The 16,955-nt window shown below is 44.4% G+C and overlaps 1 protein-coding gene across 1 annotated transcript in view; it reads right to left on the bottom strand.

The window, feature by feature from the left end:
* DNM1 (dynamin 1) overlaps positions 1-16,955 on the bottom strand; it is a 68,137-nt gene continuing 51,182 nt past the window's right edge. Inside the window, exons 15-21 of the mRNA XM_035555335.2 lie at positions 13,871-13,980; positions 13,168-13,279; positions 11,972-11,983; positions 10,594-10,764; positions 10,187-10,428; positions 9,570-9,788; positions 1-2,017 (exon numbers count right to left, since the gene is read on the bottom strand). Coding sequence (XP_035411228.1) covers positions 1,945-2,017; positions 9,570-9,788; positions 10,187-10,428; positions 10,594-10,764; positions 11,972-11,983; positions 13,168-13,279; positions 13,871-13,980 — 939 coding nt within the window. The 3' untranslated portion in view covers positions 1-1,944. The remainder of the gene's footprint in view (positions 2,018-9,569; positions 9,789-10,186; positions 10,429-10,593; positions 10,765-11,971; positions 11,984-13,167; positions 13,280-13,870; positions 13,981-16,955) is intronic.

Genomic DNA, 16,955 nt, shown 5'->3' with positions numbered 1-16,955 from the left:
GCAAGAGAAAGAGATGGTTTTATTCTAGTTGTGGAGTCCTTCATTATACAGAAATGATAGTTTATTTCATCCAATAAACAAGAGTGACAGGTAGATCACAAACTGCATCACAGCTACTACCAGCACTGAGACAGTTCACCCACAAGTCTGGGGTAGTACATTAACCCAACTGCACACAGCAGAGAATTTAACAATCAGCTCAAAAACTCAACATCAGGATTTGGTTAACTTTTTTTGGGTGTATATATATATGTATATAGATATTCTTTCCCTACTTAAGCATTTCCTAAAATCCACATGGAAGCACAAATGGCTTTAAACACCTGGACATATATAGATTTTCCATCTTTATATATATATTTATAGATATTTATAACAGTAAAGATATGTTTCTCATTACTACAATATACTTGTTTAGCTCCTTTAAAGCAGCTGGGAAGAGAAAAAAACAGTTTCACTACAGTCACATCTGATAATGTGTGTATCACAAAATACAAACAGAACAAGCCATGTGTGAGGTTTGAGTCAGACCATTCCAGGACAGAACAGCTAAGAGGCAGGCAAAGAGTCTCAGAGGGAGCAGGCCTACATGTCAAATGGTGATTTTGGGCTCTCCGGGCGGGAGGGACTGGCCTTACCCGGCCGGCTGGAATTTGAAGACAAGAAAGAAAAGGGGGAAGGGAAGGAAGAGGGGAAGAGGTAGTAAAACAATAGTTAAAATACAGAAAGGAATTGTCATCAGAACAATTGAGGATCCACAACAGAAATTCATGACAATCACACCAGAAAGAGAGAACTTAAATTTGAATCAGACCTAGTTGCAAGTCTGCAACATGGGTGGCTCATTTCTGGTAGAGACATGACATCCAAGATGTACAGGGTTGATACATTTTTAATTCTGAAGGTTTTTTTTTGGTAGTATTTTTAATACACATAACACGAAGAGTAAAAACCAAACCTTAAGAAGATGAGTCATGATAAACAACAGTTACAAGTTTCCCCAAACACGTACCATCCACATGCAAGAAAAGGCTACGGAAGAAGTCACCACAGTACCAAAAACACAGAGATGTGCTTATTCAAAGCAGAAATATTTTCAACAAAACATTACAAAGCAAACTCCCTGAAAACATTTGGTTGTCCATTTGCAAGGGGGGAGCAGCATATCTATTCCCCTCTCCCTGCTGGGTTCAGGAAAGTCAGCCAAAAATGATGATGCAAAACAGCTGCTGGCAGGAGCCAGTGCTTCACCAGCAGGATTTCCCCAGCTCTTTTGGGGAGCTGAGCACGAGCAGGTCCGTGTGCTCCCTGCACGCTGAGGTGTGTGCGCTATCTCAGATTTCACTCTAGAGGACTATGCCGATCCATTGAGTTCCCCCCTTCTCCATCTCCCTGCCTCGCTTTGATATAAGGTAGATTGCACTGTTCCCAACATGAATTTTTGCACCTTAGAAGTCAAACTAATACACAGGACATGTAATCTGTTCCTAACAGTGTCACGTTTGACAGCATTTTTCTCCTAAGTCACACTTTTATCTTCTTATAACTACAAGAAAAGAATAATTACAGATCAGTCCTAGGTGCTACAGCTAACTGATGCAGGCAGGACACTTATCCAGGCTAGACCAGGCAGATGAAATAACTGGATGGACAGCCATCACTTGGACTTAAGGATGTCCCTGCGGCTGATCTCTCCAAGGAGCCTGTGTACTTCAGGGATCCATGCCACTGAATGAAGGCTACTCTACGCTCACAAAGCAATACAGGACGCACGAGTGAAGACGAAGAGCTCAATCACTAGGCTAGTGTTTTACGACACACCAGGAAGGGGCAGTGAGAGGCAGATGTGGGATGGATGAGAGGAGTGACTGTGGCTGTGGAAGGGAGGGTGGAATGGGGAAGCCGCCAGCACGGCATTCGTCGCCAGCTGTCTACAGCCTCAAGTTATAGATCTAAGAGGGACGGTTCAGCCGGTCGGATTATGGTAGGTCGAGTAGGTGAGGCAGGGCCCCTTCTGCTGTGAAAAAGCAGAGAACAAAAACAAGAGAACACACACTGTGGTTAGCACAGCAATCGCAGTCACAATCACGCATGCTTCTCCACCTCGCCTGAGCCAGCAACAGGACAAAACCACTGAGGCACAAACTTGCACAAGAGTGCAACTCCATTAAGGGAGACTTGCATGTTCATATCAGGCCTCACACTGGACTTTCTGCACAGCACGGATCACCATTAAAGCAGTCTGCTGGACAGCCAGTTTTGCTTTCCCTCTGGAAATTTGTAAATGCAGAAACTTACTGCCAGTGAGCACCCTGGCTCTGTGATGAGAGTTGAGAAGCATGGACAACAGTGAGCTCCTCTATCAAGCACATGACAGTCACACAGCATGGATGAGGTCCTCTGAGACACGCTGCCAGAGGGTCTTGGCTGGTTTGGAGGAGCACCTACTTCCCCTGCCCTGGAGACTGCCTGAAGCCCAGCACTCTCTATTCCAATATGTGACGCTGATCCTGGACAGAAGGGCCAAGCCTGCTGCTTTCAGTTCTGTAGCTCCTGGGCTCAGCCAATGCAACTTCCGACTTTAATAGAGGGACTTCAACCCAACCATTGCTACTGTTTCAGCTCTTTTGCTGGTACTTTAGCTAGGTATGTTGGCAGCAATATAATCCATGCAGGGGACAGACACTTGTGTTTTAGGATCTCCTTCTTGTACAGGACTGGGGGGAAACAGCAGAAAGTACAAGACAACACCTCTGCTGTCACTCTCAACTCATTACTTGAAAGACCGCTTTAGGCTCAGACTACAGGCTTTAAGGAAACCTACAAATAACTAAGAAAAAGGGGGTGTTCTGGAAGTCAGTAAGTTCATCCTACATACTTCCTTTAAAGCATGCTCCCTGCAGTGTCAGCATCATGACCGTGTACCATAGTGATAATTATATTGTATAGGACCAAGCCAGAGTAGTTTTACAGTCCAAACTGCCTGAAATGCAAAGAGCAAACCAAAAGACCAAACAAAGAGGAAGCATTTGCATTAATCAAACAGAATCAGGTGTCACTGAATTAACATCAGAACATTTCCACACTAACAAGCTTTAGTTTAGGTTACAGAGAATCAAGTGACTGCTGGAAATGAAGGCCCTCCCAGTACAGGGGGAGCTTGGGGGAAAGTAAGGAAAGAGGCAGAGGAAGTTATTTGCACTAGCATAGTCTTCTGAGGTAGAGAAGTCTTGCTTTGCACTGACAGCAAACCTATAATCATTGCTTCTACCAGAGGAGCTATAGCCTTATAAACTGGGGCGAGCTCCCTCATCTCAGCAAATGAACCAGAGCAACTCTATAGTCCTGTTTATTAGGCCTCAGCAGAGTTTATTGCTCTATATTGATTAAGCCTCAGATCTCAAAACAATTACAGCCACTTGTTCCTTGCCTTGGGTAATGATACATTTAAAAAGCTCAGACAGTAAAAACATTTGCAAATGTTATTTCCTTGATTGAAAATGTCAATGGGGGGTGCAAGACCCTGTCATCAGCATGCCACTCAAGTTACTTCTCCTGTAAAGCAAATGATGGGATTGAGTGAGCCTGGAAATTACAGCCATCTTGGGTGGATGCTGAAATAATACTAATCTCCTAGAAACAAAGCTTGCAGTAAGTTACAGCTAGGGAATCTGCGATCCTGGGCCTTCATGACGTGGGATTTGTACATTCTCTCTGAAGGGTGCTCGTGGTGTAGATATGGCCATACCATCCATTAATGGCTCCTTCTCTCATTGGAACAGTAACAGACTGTTGAAATTGAAACTTTACAAACTCCAGCTCAACCCTTAGTGAGACACTGGTGTGCTGCTATGTGTGTTAGAAAGCATTTTTTGAGAAACTTTAAGGGCTTTTTGCATTTCAGGAGCTTGGACAGGTTGTCCTGACAGCCTCTGTGGATTTAGACAGAAAGGATACTTGAAGCCATTGGACTACATAAAGCGTTCTGACAAGGGAGGCCACTTGACCCTACTAGAACAAATAGGGCTGAAAGGAGCACAAACAATATTCAGGTAGACATGCTGCTTTTTGTGATGTACTAGATTGTTTTTTTGCAAATAACTCATTCCTCTCACCAGTCATTGCATTTTAGGGGTCAGGCCATCACTTTTTAAAGTTTTTTTTTTTTAAAGGGATAAAACCCATAAGGGTTTTATCTCTGCTCAGGTTTTCTGGAAAACTTCTTGAGGTGTTTGGAGGATCTGCCTTGTAAGGTTACAAAGGCTGAAAACTATTTACCAGAAAAAAAGAAGAGGGATGGAAAACTTATCTCAGGCACCATCTACCTCCAAAATGCTGCTTCAGTTTATCTCACTACATTGCTAGCCAAGCCCTCTTATACCACTGAAAAGTATCTGTTCTTCTTCTCCAGACAGAAGAAAGTTCTGCTCTCTGGGAAGCTCCAGTGCGAGGAAAGACAGACCCTGGCAGGAGCCTGAGCAGACCAGCTATACTGTCCTATCCCTTGGAGTCAGTCTTTCAAGCCATATCCAGACTAGAACATTGAGCTAGTCATCTCCAGAAAACAGCAGGGTAATTATGAATTCTGCTAATGAGAACCTAACAGGGATGGTAAAACACTACATATGTTCCCCTGGGCTGCAAAAGGTTGCTATCAGAGGAGGTTTGGGGTGCTTTTTAATTTTTATTTCCTTGGTGCTCTTTATGCCAGCCTAAGAACAAAATACCCCATAACAGCAAGTCCCAGAAAGAGGTACAGACAACAGCAAGCCTCTTTCCTTAAGTATTTTACCAAGATGCATGTTTCTACAGCTGCTAGGGATGTCTGCGGTAGACAGAGTATTAGAAAATGCTGATTTGCTCCAACACCTCTGCAGTATGCCGTCAGTGAGGACTGACAGATAACATCCTCAAAGAGCATGTCAATCACTGAACAATCCCTGCATTGGTTTGATGGGATGTGGCACCTCTCAGCTCCAGCTACATGCAGCAGTAGCAGTCTCCATTTGCTGCAAGATGGTCCTAGCAGAGAATTTGTAGACTCACCACTAGCTCTGAACTCTAACCTGACACAGGAGCTTGAACTCGTGCTATTCCTATTAGGACTTCAGGGCTCACCTCACCCAGCTCAGCCTCCCATGACCAGCAGCAAGGGAAACTAAAGGAACTCTAAAGAAGCTGCTGCTCCACTCCTCTCAGATTGAGACCTTTCACTTCAAGAAAGGATGTGAATAGAGAAAGGGAGGAGGAGCCCCAAACACTCACACCTGCCCTGTTCTGCCCCCTCTACCCTTTTGTTACTAAGGCCTAGAGGTTCCCAGGAAAGACTGAGGAGAATTTGCAAGACCTCCCTTTTCACACCCCCACCCTCATCATTCAGGGCACAAGGAAGAGCTGGTCCTTGAATATCTGGCCAGCATAATAGACTTTGAGCCTGCCCCCGTAGCCTGCTATGTCACTGAGCATGTACAAGGCTGCAAAACACAGGGAGAGATGGGAAAGGGAAGCAGGCAGGAACCTGGGGCAGAGCTTAGGGTAGGATACAGATCACTAAATCCTTCCCTCTTGCAGTGGCAGATGAGGGAAGGCAGTCTGAACAGAGGCAAAAGAGTAATGAAAAAGGTAGAGGGTCAAGTGGAGAACGAGCAAAGGGAGTTTACTTCTAACTGTCATCATGGGATGCAAGGATACCAGGGAACATTCAGTGTCAGAGGCATCCCGTACTCAGGCATGGAAGTCCTGCTGTTAACGACCCAAACTCCTCCTGCCTTCCATGAGCACTAGGGACATAGAGAGGAAGGGAGCACTTCTCCAGCCAGACATTTGAATATAAGCAGAGGAGTCTGAACTAACAGCTCCCCAAGTCTCTATCTCACCCTTAACACAGTTGACAAGATCAACACAGAATTCATTCTGTTAGTCTCCCACTTAACGTGGATATAAGCCAAATGAAAGACACGCTGTTTAGACCTTACTGCCAGCACTCATTCCCCCATCCCAACTCCTCTACCTGGAAGCAGAGGACAGGTCCTCTAGTAACCCTACATCAGGTACTGAGGCTCTCCCAGCTCCTGCAGCTCAAGCAGCTGCGCAGTCTCTGATAAGCCAGCTTTTCTGTTCAAGACTCCTCCCTTTATGAGATCCTGGCAGAGGTGGTTCATTGGACAAGGGACTCTTACTAATACAAGAACAAGGCAGCAGTGCTAAGCTGCAGAGCAAAGTGATGGAGGATGGGGACACAATGACTCATGCATTGCAGGGAGAGTGCAAAACGTACCGTGGCTGCCAGTCCTCAGGGGTCACTGATAGTGATTCTGAAAGACAACATGAAATCAACATGGCAGTTCAGACAGTTCAAGGCAGAGGCCACACAGACTGTCAGGAAGGTGGAACAGAGATAGACATGCACTTGCACAGAGCCACATTCACATGCCCCCCCCTCCCAGAACACCACACGAGTGTGCACTGCTGGGTAGGGCTGCACTCAGTCATGCAGGACTTCACACACGTTCACAGCCTCATCTTCACACGTTTCCAGAACCCTGCTGTGCACAAGGGTGTGCTCAGAGCCATTTCTCTCTTCACACACCACCAGCTGTTGCTCACTCTCCCACCCAGCTGCAGACACAACCCTATTCACACATCCAGAGAACCCAAATACATTCACACTTGCTCAGCCTGGAGCATATCTAGGTCTCAGCCCCAGGCAGCTGGGCACAGATGGGTTGACTCGTCTCATTGAGAATTCATTTCTTCTGACCATATTAAGTGTTGGAGTTGAAACAGACAGCTCAGGAAAGAGGGAGGTAACACGCCATACTGAGCACTGAGTAATACCCAGAAGAGGGAAACAGGTGAAGATATTTAAAAGGTCACTAATCATAACATCAGCTGCTTACACCTCCTGAATAACTCAAGTGATAAAAATGTGCAGTTATGTTTACAGTGATCCTGATTACTTGCATCTTTTTTTCCCCCTCACACATACCAAAGAACAGAATTCATTACTGCCTTCAGCAGATTTTTCCAGTGGTTAAGTCATTCTCATTTAAACTTTCTTATTTCTCCTTTGAACTTGCCTGAGCTTTAACCCATAGTTTTTGTCAAAAAAGTTTGAACTTAACACTAAGTATCTGGTGGGATACCTTCACAGTTTTCTCTCAGGCCAAATCTCCTAAACAGCCCAAATGAGCATATAGTCCTTCATTGCACAGACAGGACCTTCTATTATTTGTAACTTTCAGCTCCCAAATGTATGTATTTAGTAATATGGATTTCTGTAGTAGATTGAATAAATGCTAAGTACAGAGGCAGGGTGGAAAGTCAGTCTGAAGAGTACTTCATTATATGCAGGAAGACCATCCCATATAAGAAAATGGACCATGTGGTGTCTGTATGTGAAAGCACGTCTATGCAACTGTGTTTATGAGAAAAGTGGAGCAACACTTGTCTTTAAGTTCATCATCCATAAAATCAGATGCTCACACAAACTGGAGGCACAAACATACAGCTGAACTTCTACACAGGTATCAATGTGCACATGCACACTAAGTACACCCAGCCACCACCATGCACTTCCAGTTCACTACATAGCACCAACTCCTAGAGCACAGCCCACTCATGCCACCTACAAGGGCTTTGTTTCTCTCACACACACAAGATAGTGTAGCCCAGTTAGCAAGGGAAGAGATGGGTATTAAAAAAAGCAAAAGTGGAGATGGCATTCGTTCACCCATGGCAGAAGGACCCGAGTCCAAGTGCTAGCAGGGAACATTCTTATTCTATATACAGGAGAAGAAGAGAAAGAGTCCCTTGTCATTGGAAATTCTCCATTCATCAGTGAACTCAAATGACAAGCTGGTATCAGGATCCGGAGGAGTCTATGAACGACTGGAAGAATCAGAGAGGGGGATCAGAGAAAGAGCATGAGAACCTCTTCACTTCACAACTTCAGGAATTACTTTCTCAACTCCAGATCAGGGCAGTCAGTAGCATGCAATTCAACCTACTATTTCTCCTTCTAAAGCAAGGGATTGCTAAGTATAAAGCACTTTCTTCTGCTACTCCAGTGCAGTTCCCTACCTTTCCTTAAACCTTTCTATTTCATGCAAATGGCAGAAAAGCCTGTAAAGTAGGCTACATCATTTCTTCAAAAAAGCCAATTCATTTCAGCCATTTGGGGGATCCTATCATGATGATCAGGTATATAGAATATTTTTCATGAGTGAAGAAATGAAACCGTGACAGAAGATGGAGACAGAACAAAGTTTAAGTATACTAAAAACAAAACCACAAAATAACACTGTATGGAAAAGCAGGGTCACAAGAAGCAAGAGCCAAAAATACACAGCAAAAGCATGCTGACATCCATAGGTGCTACCTATGGCAATACTGAGGCATGTGTGGACAGGTTACTGTGGGAGCTGCAAAGGTATGTAGTGAGAACTGGGGCAGAGGCACCAAGAAAGTAAAACCATTTGCACACACCAGAGTCAGTAACTGATTTATCATCTCTTTGGATTCATCAGCCTCTGGGCTGGTTACAACCTGACAGAGAACACTTCTACAAACAGGCAGTGCTAAGTATGAGCTGGGACACTACCACAGGGGTATATACCATCACCACCTATTGACAGGCTGGGTGTTTTCAAAGAACGTGGCGAAACTTCAGACATGTACCACCAGCACCCACTGAAGAGGATGCATTTTCCAAGAGGGAAATGTTCTTACAGACACGTATCACATGGTGGGGCTTCTGCTTATACTCATTCTATATTCTGCAATTGCCTCCTCTTTCTCACAGGGAGACCGAGTACCAACACACATTCTTGGTTCTAGATTGTTTCCTAACTCCTCTTCGGGAAGATGTGCGTGGCTGCATGGGGGATAACCACTTATGCAGAAATGTGTATGAAGTGACTGAACAGGAGAGGAATTAAGTTTCCTAATGGGAAAGCAAAGCTGTGTCATCTGAGCCCTTTAGCCTGGAAATCATTTAAGTTGTCTGCAGAAGCAACAAAACTGTCTACAAAAAATTAATTTCCCTTCTAGTGATATGACTGTAGTCTCACAGCAAAAAAGCACCTAAATATCCCAAATGAAGATCCCTGTATGTTGCCTTGAAAAACCTCTGTGCCAGGAAAAGAGAGGCAACTTCAGGCTTTGGGGAACCCTACACAGAGGGGAACTGTCTTGGAACATACACTGTCACTCTAGTCCCATGATTTTCTGGTGACCACCTCCTACTTGCAAGCAGAATTGTTGGTATAATTGTTTTAATAAAGCTCTCAGGTACCGGGTCCTCTTCCCCCAACCACTGCATGCGGGTTGGTGCAGAGAAGAGGCTGCCCCTCTATTCCCATGAGCTGCCTTAGCATTGCATCATCTGTACAATATCTGAGTGGACAAAGATGCTCCTGCTTACGGACCAAGTTCAAATAGCTGAGGACTGTACGCAAACCAAGAACTCCACTTGTCTTCTACAGCCCAAACAGACAAAGTACCGTCAAAACTGCAACCCAAATACTGCGCACATCCCACCTGCCTCAAAGCTGTGTTTCAGGACTTACCTGGGAACACCAGGAGGAGCACGATTAGGTCGAGAAGGAACCTGAGGAGGGGGCCCAAAGGGATCAGGAGAGGCACCTGGCCTGGAGGGCACAGGGGGTGCACCACCCAGCGTTGACCCACCAGCAGGAGGTGGCCCAGGAGCTGGGCCTCGAGACCCAGGTCTGGCTGGTGGCACAGCGGGAGCTCTCCTTTGCGGCGTGGGGCTGGACGTAGGAGACCTGGCAAACAGAGAAATTCAACTGCAACAACAGGCCTGGGACTTGTGTTTTACCACCAAGGTCTCCATATGCTGCCTTCAGTGTTCTTTCTTCAGTTTTGTGTCACTTTAAGCATTACCCTTGGCTCTCAAGAGCTGTGCCAGGTTTCAGTTACCTTCAAAGCTGCTTCAGGCCCCACCTAACCTATAGGTTTAGCAGCTTCCACATCTTCCATAAAGATATAGCAGCCCTACATAGCTTTCAAGGCATAGAAGCTTCCCAACACAAACACCCAGAACTCTTCATCCAAAGGGAGAAGAGAGGAAGAGAAGGACTCCCTGTCTCAGTAGGAGGCCCCAGCTAGCCACTAAAGAGGCATCAGGCAGGTCTGTGGGGCTCTCCCCCTGAGCCTCTGGTACCTGCGTCCAGATGGTACGCTCTGCACCTGCAGCCAAGAGTCGTCCACCGGTGGGGGCATTGGGGTGCTGATAGTGCTGGTGTTGATGTCCCCGATGATGTTGAGGGCCTCTTTCAGGGCATGGTACATGCGCAGCATTTCATCACGTCGCTGGGCCTGCTCTGCTGATTCCTCCATCAGTGTATTCTGGTCACCACAGGAATACAGGTTCGCCAGCAGCTCTGAGTGGATGAAGTCCTTGGTCTACAGAGGAACAGAACAGAGGGAATCAGTTGCCACTGTTTCCCAGAACACTCCATTCTGTCCCCCACCTCAACCTCCCTTCAAGCTGCCTTCAGTTTTTCATACCCTCCCCACTTTTCCCCTTCCCTATGGCTCTCCACCTCTATCAACCAGTGGGATAAGTACATTGTTTATCATGAGGTGCATGATTGTCTTCGGCATGAGGTCTCTGATGGTTTTGTTGACAATTGCCATGTAGGAATCCACCAGATTCCTGATTGTTTCCACTTGTCTCTCCAGCTGAGGGTCCATGGAGTGCATGAAACTGTCTGATCCATTCTCCTCCGCTTCACTGGCCTGTGGAGAAAGGCAGAAACAAAGCAGTTCTTCAAATGCAACACAAAATTAGTTTTTCATGACAGTTCAGTGAGGACAAAGGGAAACATACAGGAAGAGTATGCAATAAGACTTACACTTGCATTTTGAGCTGTGATTATCAGTGCACAGTTCAGCCTGTAAACACTTCTCCAGCTCCGAGCGGAGGAATTTTAACAGTAAAGCTGCTCTTTTAGTGGAAAGTTACTACACAAAATGTAAAAGGCAACAGGGACTCCTGAATAATGTTCACAGGCTATGACTCTAGCGCATACTCAAAGCTATATTTTTACTTTTAGTGTTTACAGCTTCGTGGAAAGTTTTTCATTTGAGCTCAGCTTTCCATGCTCAGATTCAGTTCAGACCTAAGAATCGCTTACCATAAATTAAGCCTTACAGGCTCTCCAACGTACTTCATCCTTACCCTCATTATACAATGAGGAAACTTATCTGGAGAGGTAAAATAACTGCTCAGACTGCAAGTAGGAGGTGGAATAACCTAGAAAACCTTCCAGATGACTAACTACAAATTCTGCATCATAGTTCCAAGCATCTTTTCTTCCACACAAAGCAGAAGAACCTTGCCCTGTCTGCCTGAAATCCACTGTTTAGATTTCTGTAAGGTAAAACCCAGAGCGTGCTGTTTGACAGTAGGCAATTGCCAAAGCTCATCTATTTGAGATCAATTTCAAAGTAGCAGACCATGAAAGTCTTTGCTGCCTTTTTCAATGCTTTTTTAAAAACTTGATTTTTAAGGAAAAAAATCTCTTAAACCATTCCAGGCTGACTGATTTGCAGCAGTGTAGGAAATTGCTTATCAGCTTTTGCTTCAGGGAACAAAATATATGAGAAAGGGCAGATCCCTTTGAGCATCTGAGCTTTTCTGAGGAAGATCTTACATAATGAATAAATGGAAAGCCTTAGTAAGAAACATGAGGTAAAGGAAGTGGAAGTCAAACAAGATGACTCAAAAAGAGGGTCAAAAAAAGATTTTCACCAAGATTCAGAAATCATACAAAAAGAGAAATAAAAAGAAAAAAGGAAAACTCAAACCAAAAACAGAAACAAACAGCAGGATCCAACATAAAGTACAAAGAGAAGAAAAATGCCTCTTGGGACATTGTGACAAAAGGAAAAAAAAAACTATCCAGTGAGAGCCCCAGGGGACAACACAGAGAGGGTCACTTACTTTGTCCTTGTCCTGGCAGGCCAGTTTGAGCACACATGAAAAAAAATAAAATAAAAAAGGACAAAAATGAAAAAAGATTTTTAGCTGGTCTTAGAACTTAGAGAAAATCCTAATTTAGCACTGAGCAGACAAAACCAATCCCACTAAAAATGTATAAACACTTAAGTTACTCTGGAAGAAGAACAAGTGAATTGCTTAGCTAAAATGAAAATCAGAATGGAATGCTCTGCAAAGGAAATAGTGTTATCAGCAGTACAGTGCAATTGATACTTACCTACTATGGCTACTTTTTATTCTTTACATAAGGTTTTGAGACTGTCAAAATAGAGATCAATGTTCCTATATCAAGCCACTCCATGTGCTCACCAACAGGTGGCACACATCCTTTAGGAGTGTATGTTTAAGAGGACCAGTCTGGTCCGAAGTCGATTTGAAGTCACATCACTGCTAAGGCCCAGAGTCCCTAATCTTTATTTTTAAAATATCATATCAGTTTGTCAGGAAATGCATTAAGGCAGAAATACAATCTTCAAGTGTAACAGGAAGGATGCATGCAAGAAGTCTATTGGAAGCAGCAAATACAAACAGATAAGCAATTATCACTTTTCTAATGGGAAAAGTATTTATAGCAGCAGCTTCTCACACTGAGAAACAGGAAAGCTTTGAACAGGAACTCGTACCACAGTCCTCTTTTAAAGGAGAGCAGAATGCTGACAGCAAGTGCTGCAGAACAAGGCTATGGAAAGAGAAGAAAAAAAAGAAAATCCCCTCCTAATTGTGAAAGACAAGGAATGGGCAAACTATAAGAAAGTTGTGAAGCTCCTGACAATGCCATACAACAAATGGTACTGAGGAGCAATGGTACCTTTGCTCAGCAGACACATACCACTTAGTAGTCAGGTAGTTAAGCATCCTTGTACTGGGGACTTATTGCCCGCAGAACAGGAGAGCTAGGAGGGCTCATCAAGGTAGTCTTTGACTACTTTGCCTCCCCTCTGAGGTTGCCAGTTACTATATCCCAAGCTTCCTTAAAGGAAGCACCAGCACATACCAAAAATTTAGATTTGTTCTAAAATATCCCCAGCTCAGGAAAGAGACACAACCTTCATAGACTTATTTTTAACATAAGAGTACGCAGCTATCCTTAAGATACATACTGTGTTCCTTCCCATCCCATTATTATTGCTTTAACTTACCCCAACGCGTTCTGGGTAGACCCCTGCACGAAGGAAGGAAGCCTTCCAGCTATCCACTTCCTCCTGGGTCTCACAGGCCAGCTCCAGCTGCCGGTAATCCTTGTAAACATTCCTGAGAGGAAGACAAACATTTTACTCTTATTCACTGCAAAACAGGCTGTTGTCCATATTTGACAAAAAGTGTCAAATGACTATCTTCCCATCATTTTCAGGCAGATTACTTAGTCCCTTGCTAACATCCTTGTGATGTCCTTACAGAGGGGCCAGGAAATGAATTTTTCACGAACAGGCCTGCCCCCATGTCAGTTACCCCCTCAAACCTCTGGTCTTACCCTAAAAAGCTCCAGTTTCAAACAGGGACTGAAAGATACTCCCTTTTTGATTTTGCTCACTACTAGACTTGGACTTCTTCAATCAACCCGTTTCCCTTTATCTGTTATGGACTTCCCTACTCGCTCACTAAAAACAGTAATGTTTGATAATAAATACTCCAACCATGGCCACACAGCCACAATAAACAGCTGAAGCTCACGCTGCAGACCACAAACTAATGAATGAATTGGCAAACAGTTCCAAGACTGGAAGAAATGAAGCTATACTTCTCTTTAAAAGTCACCTATCTCCTCAACAATTATCCTTAAAGGACAGCTGCCAAAGGAGGATGTGTGTATCAATCGTTTGGTGTGTTGAGGTGTGAGCTTACCTCTGTTCAGTGTTGAAGAGAGCAAAGATGTGTTTGCTGGACATGAATCCCTTCTCAACATCTCGCAGTTTCAGGTTATCCACTGGCAACATATACTTCTTCTCCTTCTCCTGAAAAAGGGGATCAGTAACAAGTCACTCACTGCTCCAGGTGAATCCTCTGTTCAGTCAGCAGAGAGGAGGCTGTCAGCAATGCAGGCCCCACGCCACCAGGGAGGCACTGGGAAGCATTCTCAGTACCAGCTGGGCACAGCAGACAAGTTTTTGTGCTACCCTTCAGTCATTCATATAGAACTGCACACATCCACCACACAAAAAGCCTCACTCTGACCAGAGCTCCCTCAGCCTCACTTACCGACACTGAAAAGCCAGCCAAAGAGCTCCTCAATCCATGACACTGCACCAGGAGTAGCGTGCTTCAAGCCCCATTCCCTCCACCTCCCAAAGCTACTGGTAAGAAAATGCTTGGTCTTGGAGCACCATTTCCCTATGTCCCCTCACAAACAGGCCTCCCATACTTTGCTGCAGCATCTCGTCAGGGACCATCAGCACTGGGGACATGGTGGTCCCATTCCAAAGACTCACGAGCAGGATACTGCTTGCTCTGTTTTACACCACAATTGTTCAGCAAGAAGGGCTCTCAGCATGAGACCTCTTACCACATCCAGTCAGTCATATGCAGCCTTCACAGCCCCACTGTTGCCGTCTCAGTGTTTTTTTTTGTTTTTTTTTTTTTTTTAAAGTCACTAAAAACCTGTGTTCAGGTTCAAGAAAAGCCAGGCATGTGATAGAGAAGCTGTTTTGACACACGTTAGTGACTATATCAACTTAAACTCATCTCTTTAGAGAAAGTGACTTATTTCATCCTGTCACTGTCGTACGCTTTAAAAGGGTTCACAATACCCAGTACAGTATTATTTAAGCAATAATAAATACACATCAAAAGAGCAAAGAGTAAGTCTGACTACAATAAAGGATACTGTAAGGCTACCTGAAGGCCTCTTGTGTTGAGAAAGTCAAGTAATTGCACTCACTAACAAAAATCTCACGCACTGAATAGTTAAAAGCTTAAGCAATATGGGAACTTTACTGCCTGGTGACTGTTAAAAGCCACAGCCTAAAGCTGTCAGACTGGTCACCTGGATTTTTAAAGGGACCTATTTTTCAGAGTAACAGCATCTATGAGCTTCCTGTACCAGTTCCCACAAGGTATCTCCAGCTAGGAATAGAACAAGGCATCCAAAAGACAAACACAACATTTTCAGTCCTAGGTATCATCTTTTAAAGAAAGAAACTTGATCGTCTTAATTTTGATACTTGCATTCAGAAGCAAAGTCAGAAATCATTCTCCCTGCTTAGTTTCAAATCTGAATCTACAGCAAATTAACATAGGAACTTTGGTTTAAGGTCCTCATTTTGAGCATCCTGTTCCAGCTAGATACTATACACCAAAATAACAACAGGGGGAGCCATCACACTGGTCTCCAAAAGGCAGAACACAGCTATCCAAGACTCAAAAAGAAACAGGGCATACCTGTCTGTGCAGCATGCATGACTGTTCGCTTGTGAGCATCTAGGTCTGTAGACCCTTCTTGATTGGAAACAAGAAAACGTGATTGCTCTCGTGGGAAACGAGAGTGAAAAGCAAGATTGTCAGTGAGCAGAGACCCTAAAGATCCTAAAGATCAGCTAGAAGACAAGGGCAGGGCAGAGCAGCAGATAAGGATGACAAAGCTGCTGAGCTCAAACACACTGTAGAGTAAGACCAGCCTAATGCCCTCCTAAATTTCAGTTAAATCAACTCAAGTTTGTTAAGAATACCAGACATGACACAGTTCAGACAAGTCCCAAAGATTAAATATCCCAGGAACAAGTGACACCTAAGAAACAGAAGAGATCTCTTGGGTAGCTGCTAAACTCTCCACTCCCTCCCACAAAATATATTGGGCTTTAAAGGGGGAAAGGTATTCCAGGCAAGTTCCCCTGGAGTTTTGAATATTAACAGTGCTAACTGGAGGTAGGCAAGCATTTTTGTGATGAGGCATCTGTCATCCAGGTGCTGGTCTCAGAGCCACACAGACCACTTTGGGTTCTATAAGCCAAACAGCTTCCAGCTTTCTACTACTTTCAGTTATTATTATGCTAGGTTAGGTTGAACTAGTGACCTAGAAGTGAAGTACACTAACTGCTGACTTGCTAGGCACGACAAGCCCATCCCATTGCAGTCTCACTTAACTGGAACTCCCTACATCGACCAGAGTCTGAGCTAGTCAAAAAATAACCGACAAGAACGCTGTCTGGGAAAAGTCATTCTGTAGCATTAGAACCACATTATTGCTAAATTTCTATGGAATGAAGTCATTCTTCAGGGATAAGAAATAATCAAATAGTAAGGGAATCCCACATCCTGATGTAGAAATGCACGCTCTTTGCCAAAGTTTCAACTTTCACCCCTTCTAAGCTCTCATATAAATGCTGCTACACGATCAAGACAACACTGTCTCTACGTGCTGGTCTTTCCATGCACCAGAGAAAAGACCCATCTAACTGCTTGCCAGCATGAAACTTTAGTTCTCTGGCTCCAAGGTAGAAAAAAAGCAATCAAATTGGAGGGTGCTGCTGCAAAGCAACAACCCCCCAACCCACATATATTGCAGGGCAATGCACACAGCGTAACGAGCCCCTGCTGCTCTCCATCTCCCCACACCTCCCCCCTTTAAGTCCCATCCACCCCCCCAAGTCTTTCCAGCTTCTCAGTTTTCAGTCCAGCCTGTTTTATATCAACACTCTGACTTCATTTCCTGAATGTAGAGACAGGAAAATGAGGAACAAGCTGCCAAGGGCTGAGCCTCTCAGAACTTTGGCTGAGCCTTCTGCCCATATGTTAGCAATCCGGCAGTATGTGCTGTGGCTGAATAGCATCCTGGCCAAGGGGGGGAAAGGGCTTCTCTTTCTAGCTTTCCAGACTTAGAGGGGGAGAGAAAGAGCCAACACACATTGAAATGGGAAAGACAGTTTGTGAAATACTATATTGAAAGCTCTTGCCTGATCAAGAGGCTTACGTTTCTCTTATCTCCCCTCACCTG

This window comes from Cygnus atratus, chromosome 19, assembly GCF_013377495.2.
Source record: "Cygnus atratus isolate AKBS03 ecotype Queensland, Australia chromosome 19, CAtr_DNAZoo_HiC_assembly, whole genome shotgun sequence".
Classification (NCBI taxonomy): Eukaryota; Metazoa; Chordata; class Aves; order Anseriformes; family Anatidae; genus Cygnus; species Cygnus atratus.
Note: the sequence above shows the minus strand (reverse complement) of the source record. Positions and strands in the feature narration are given on the sequence as shown.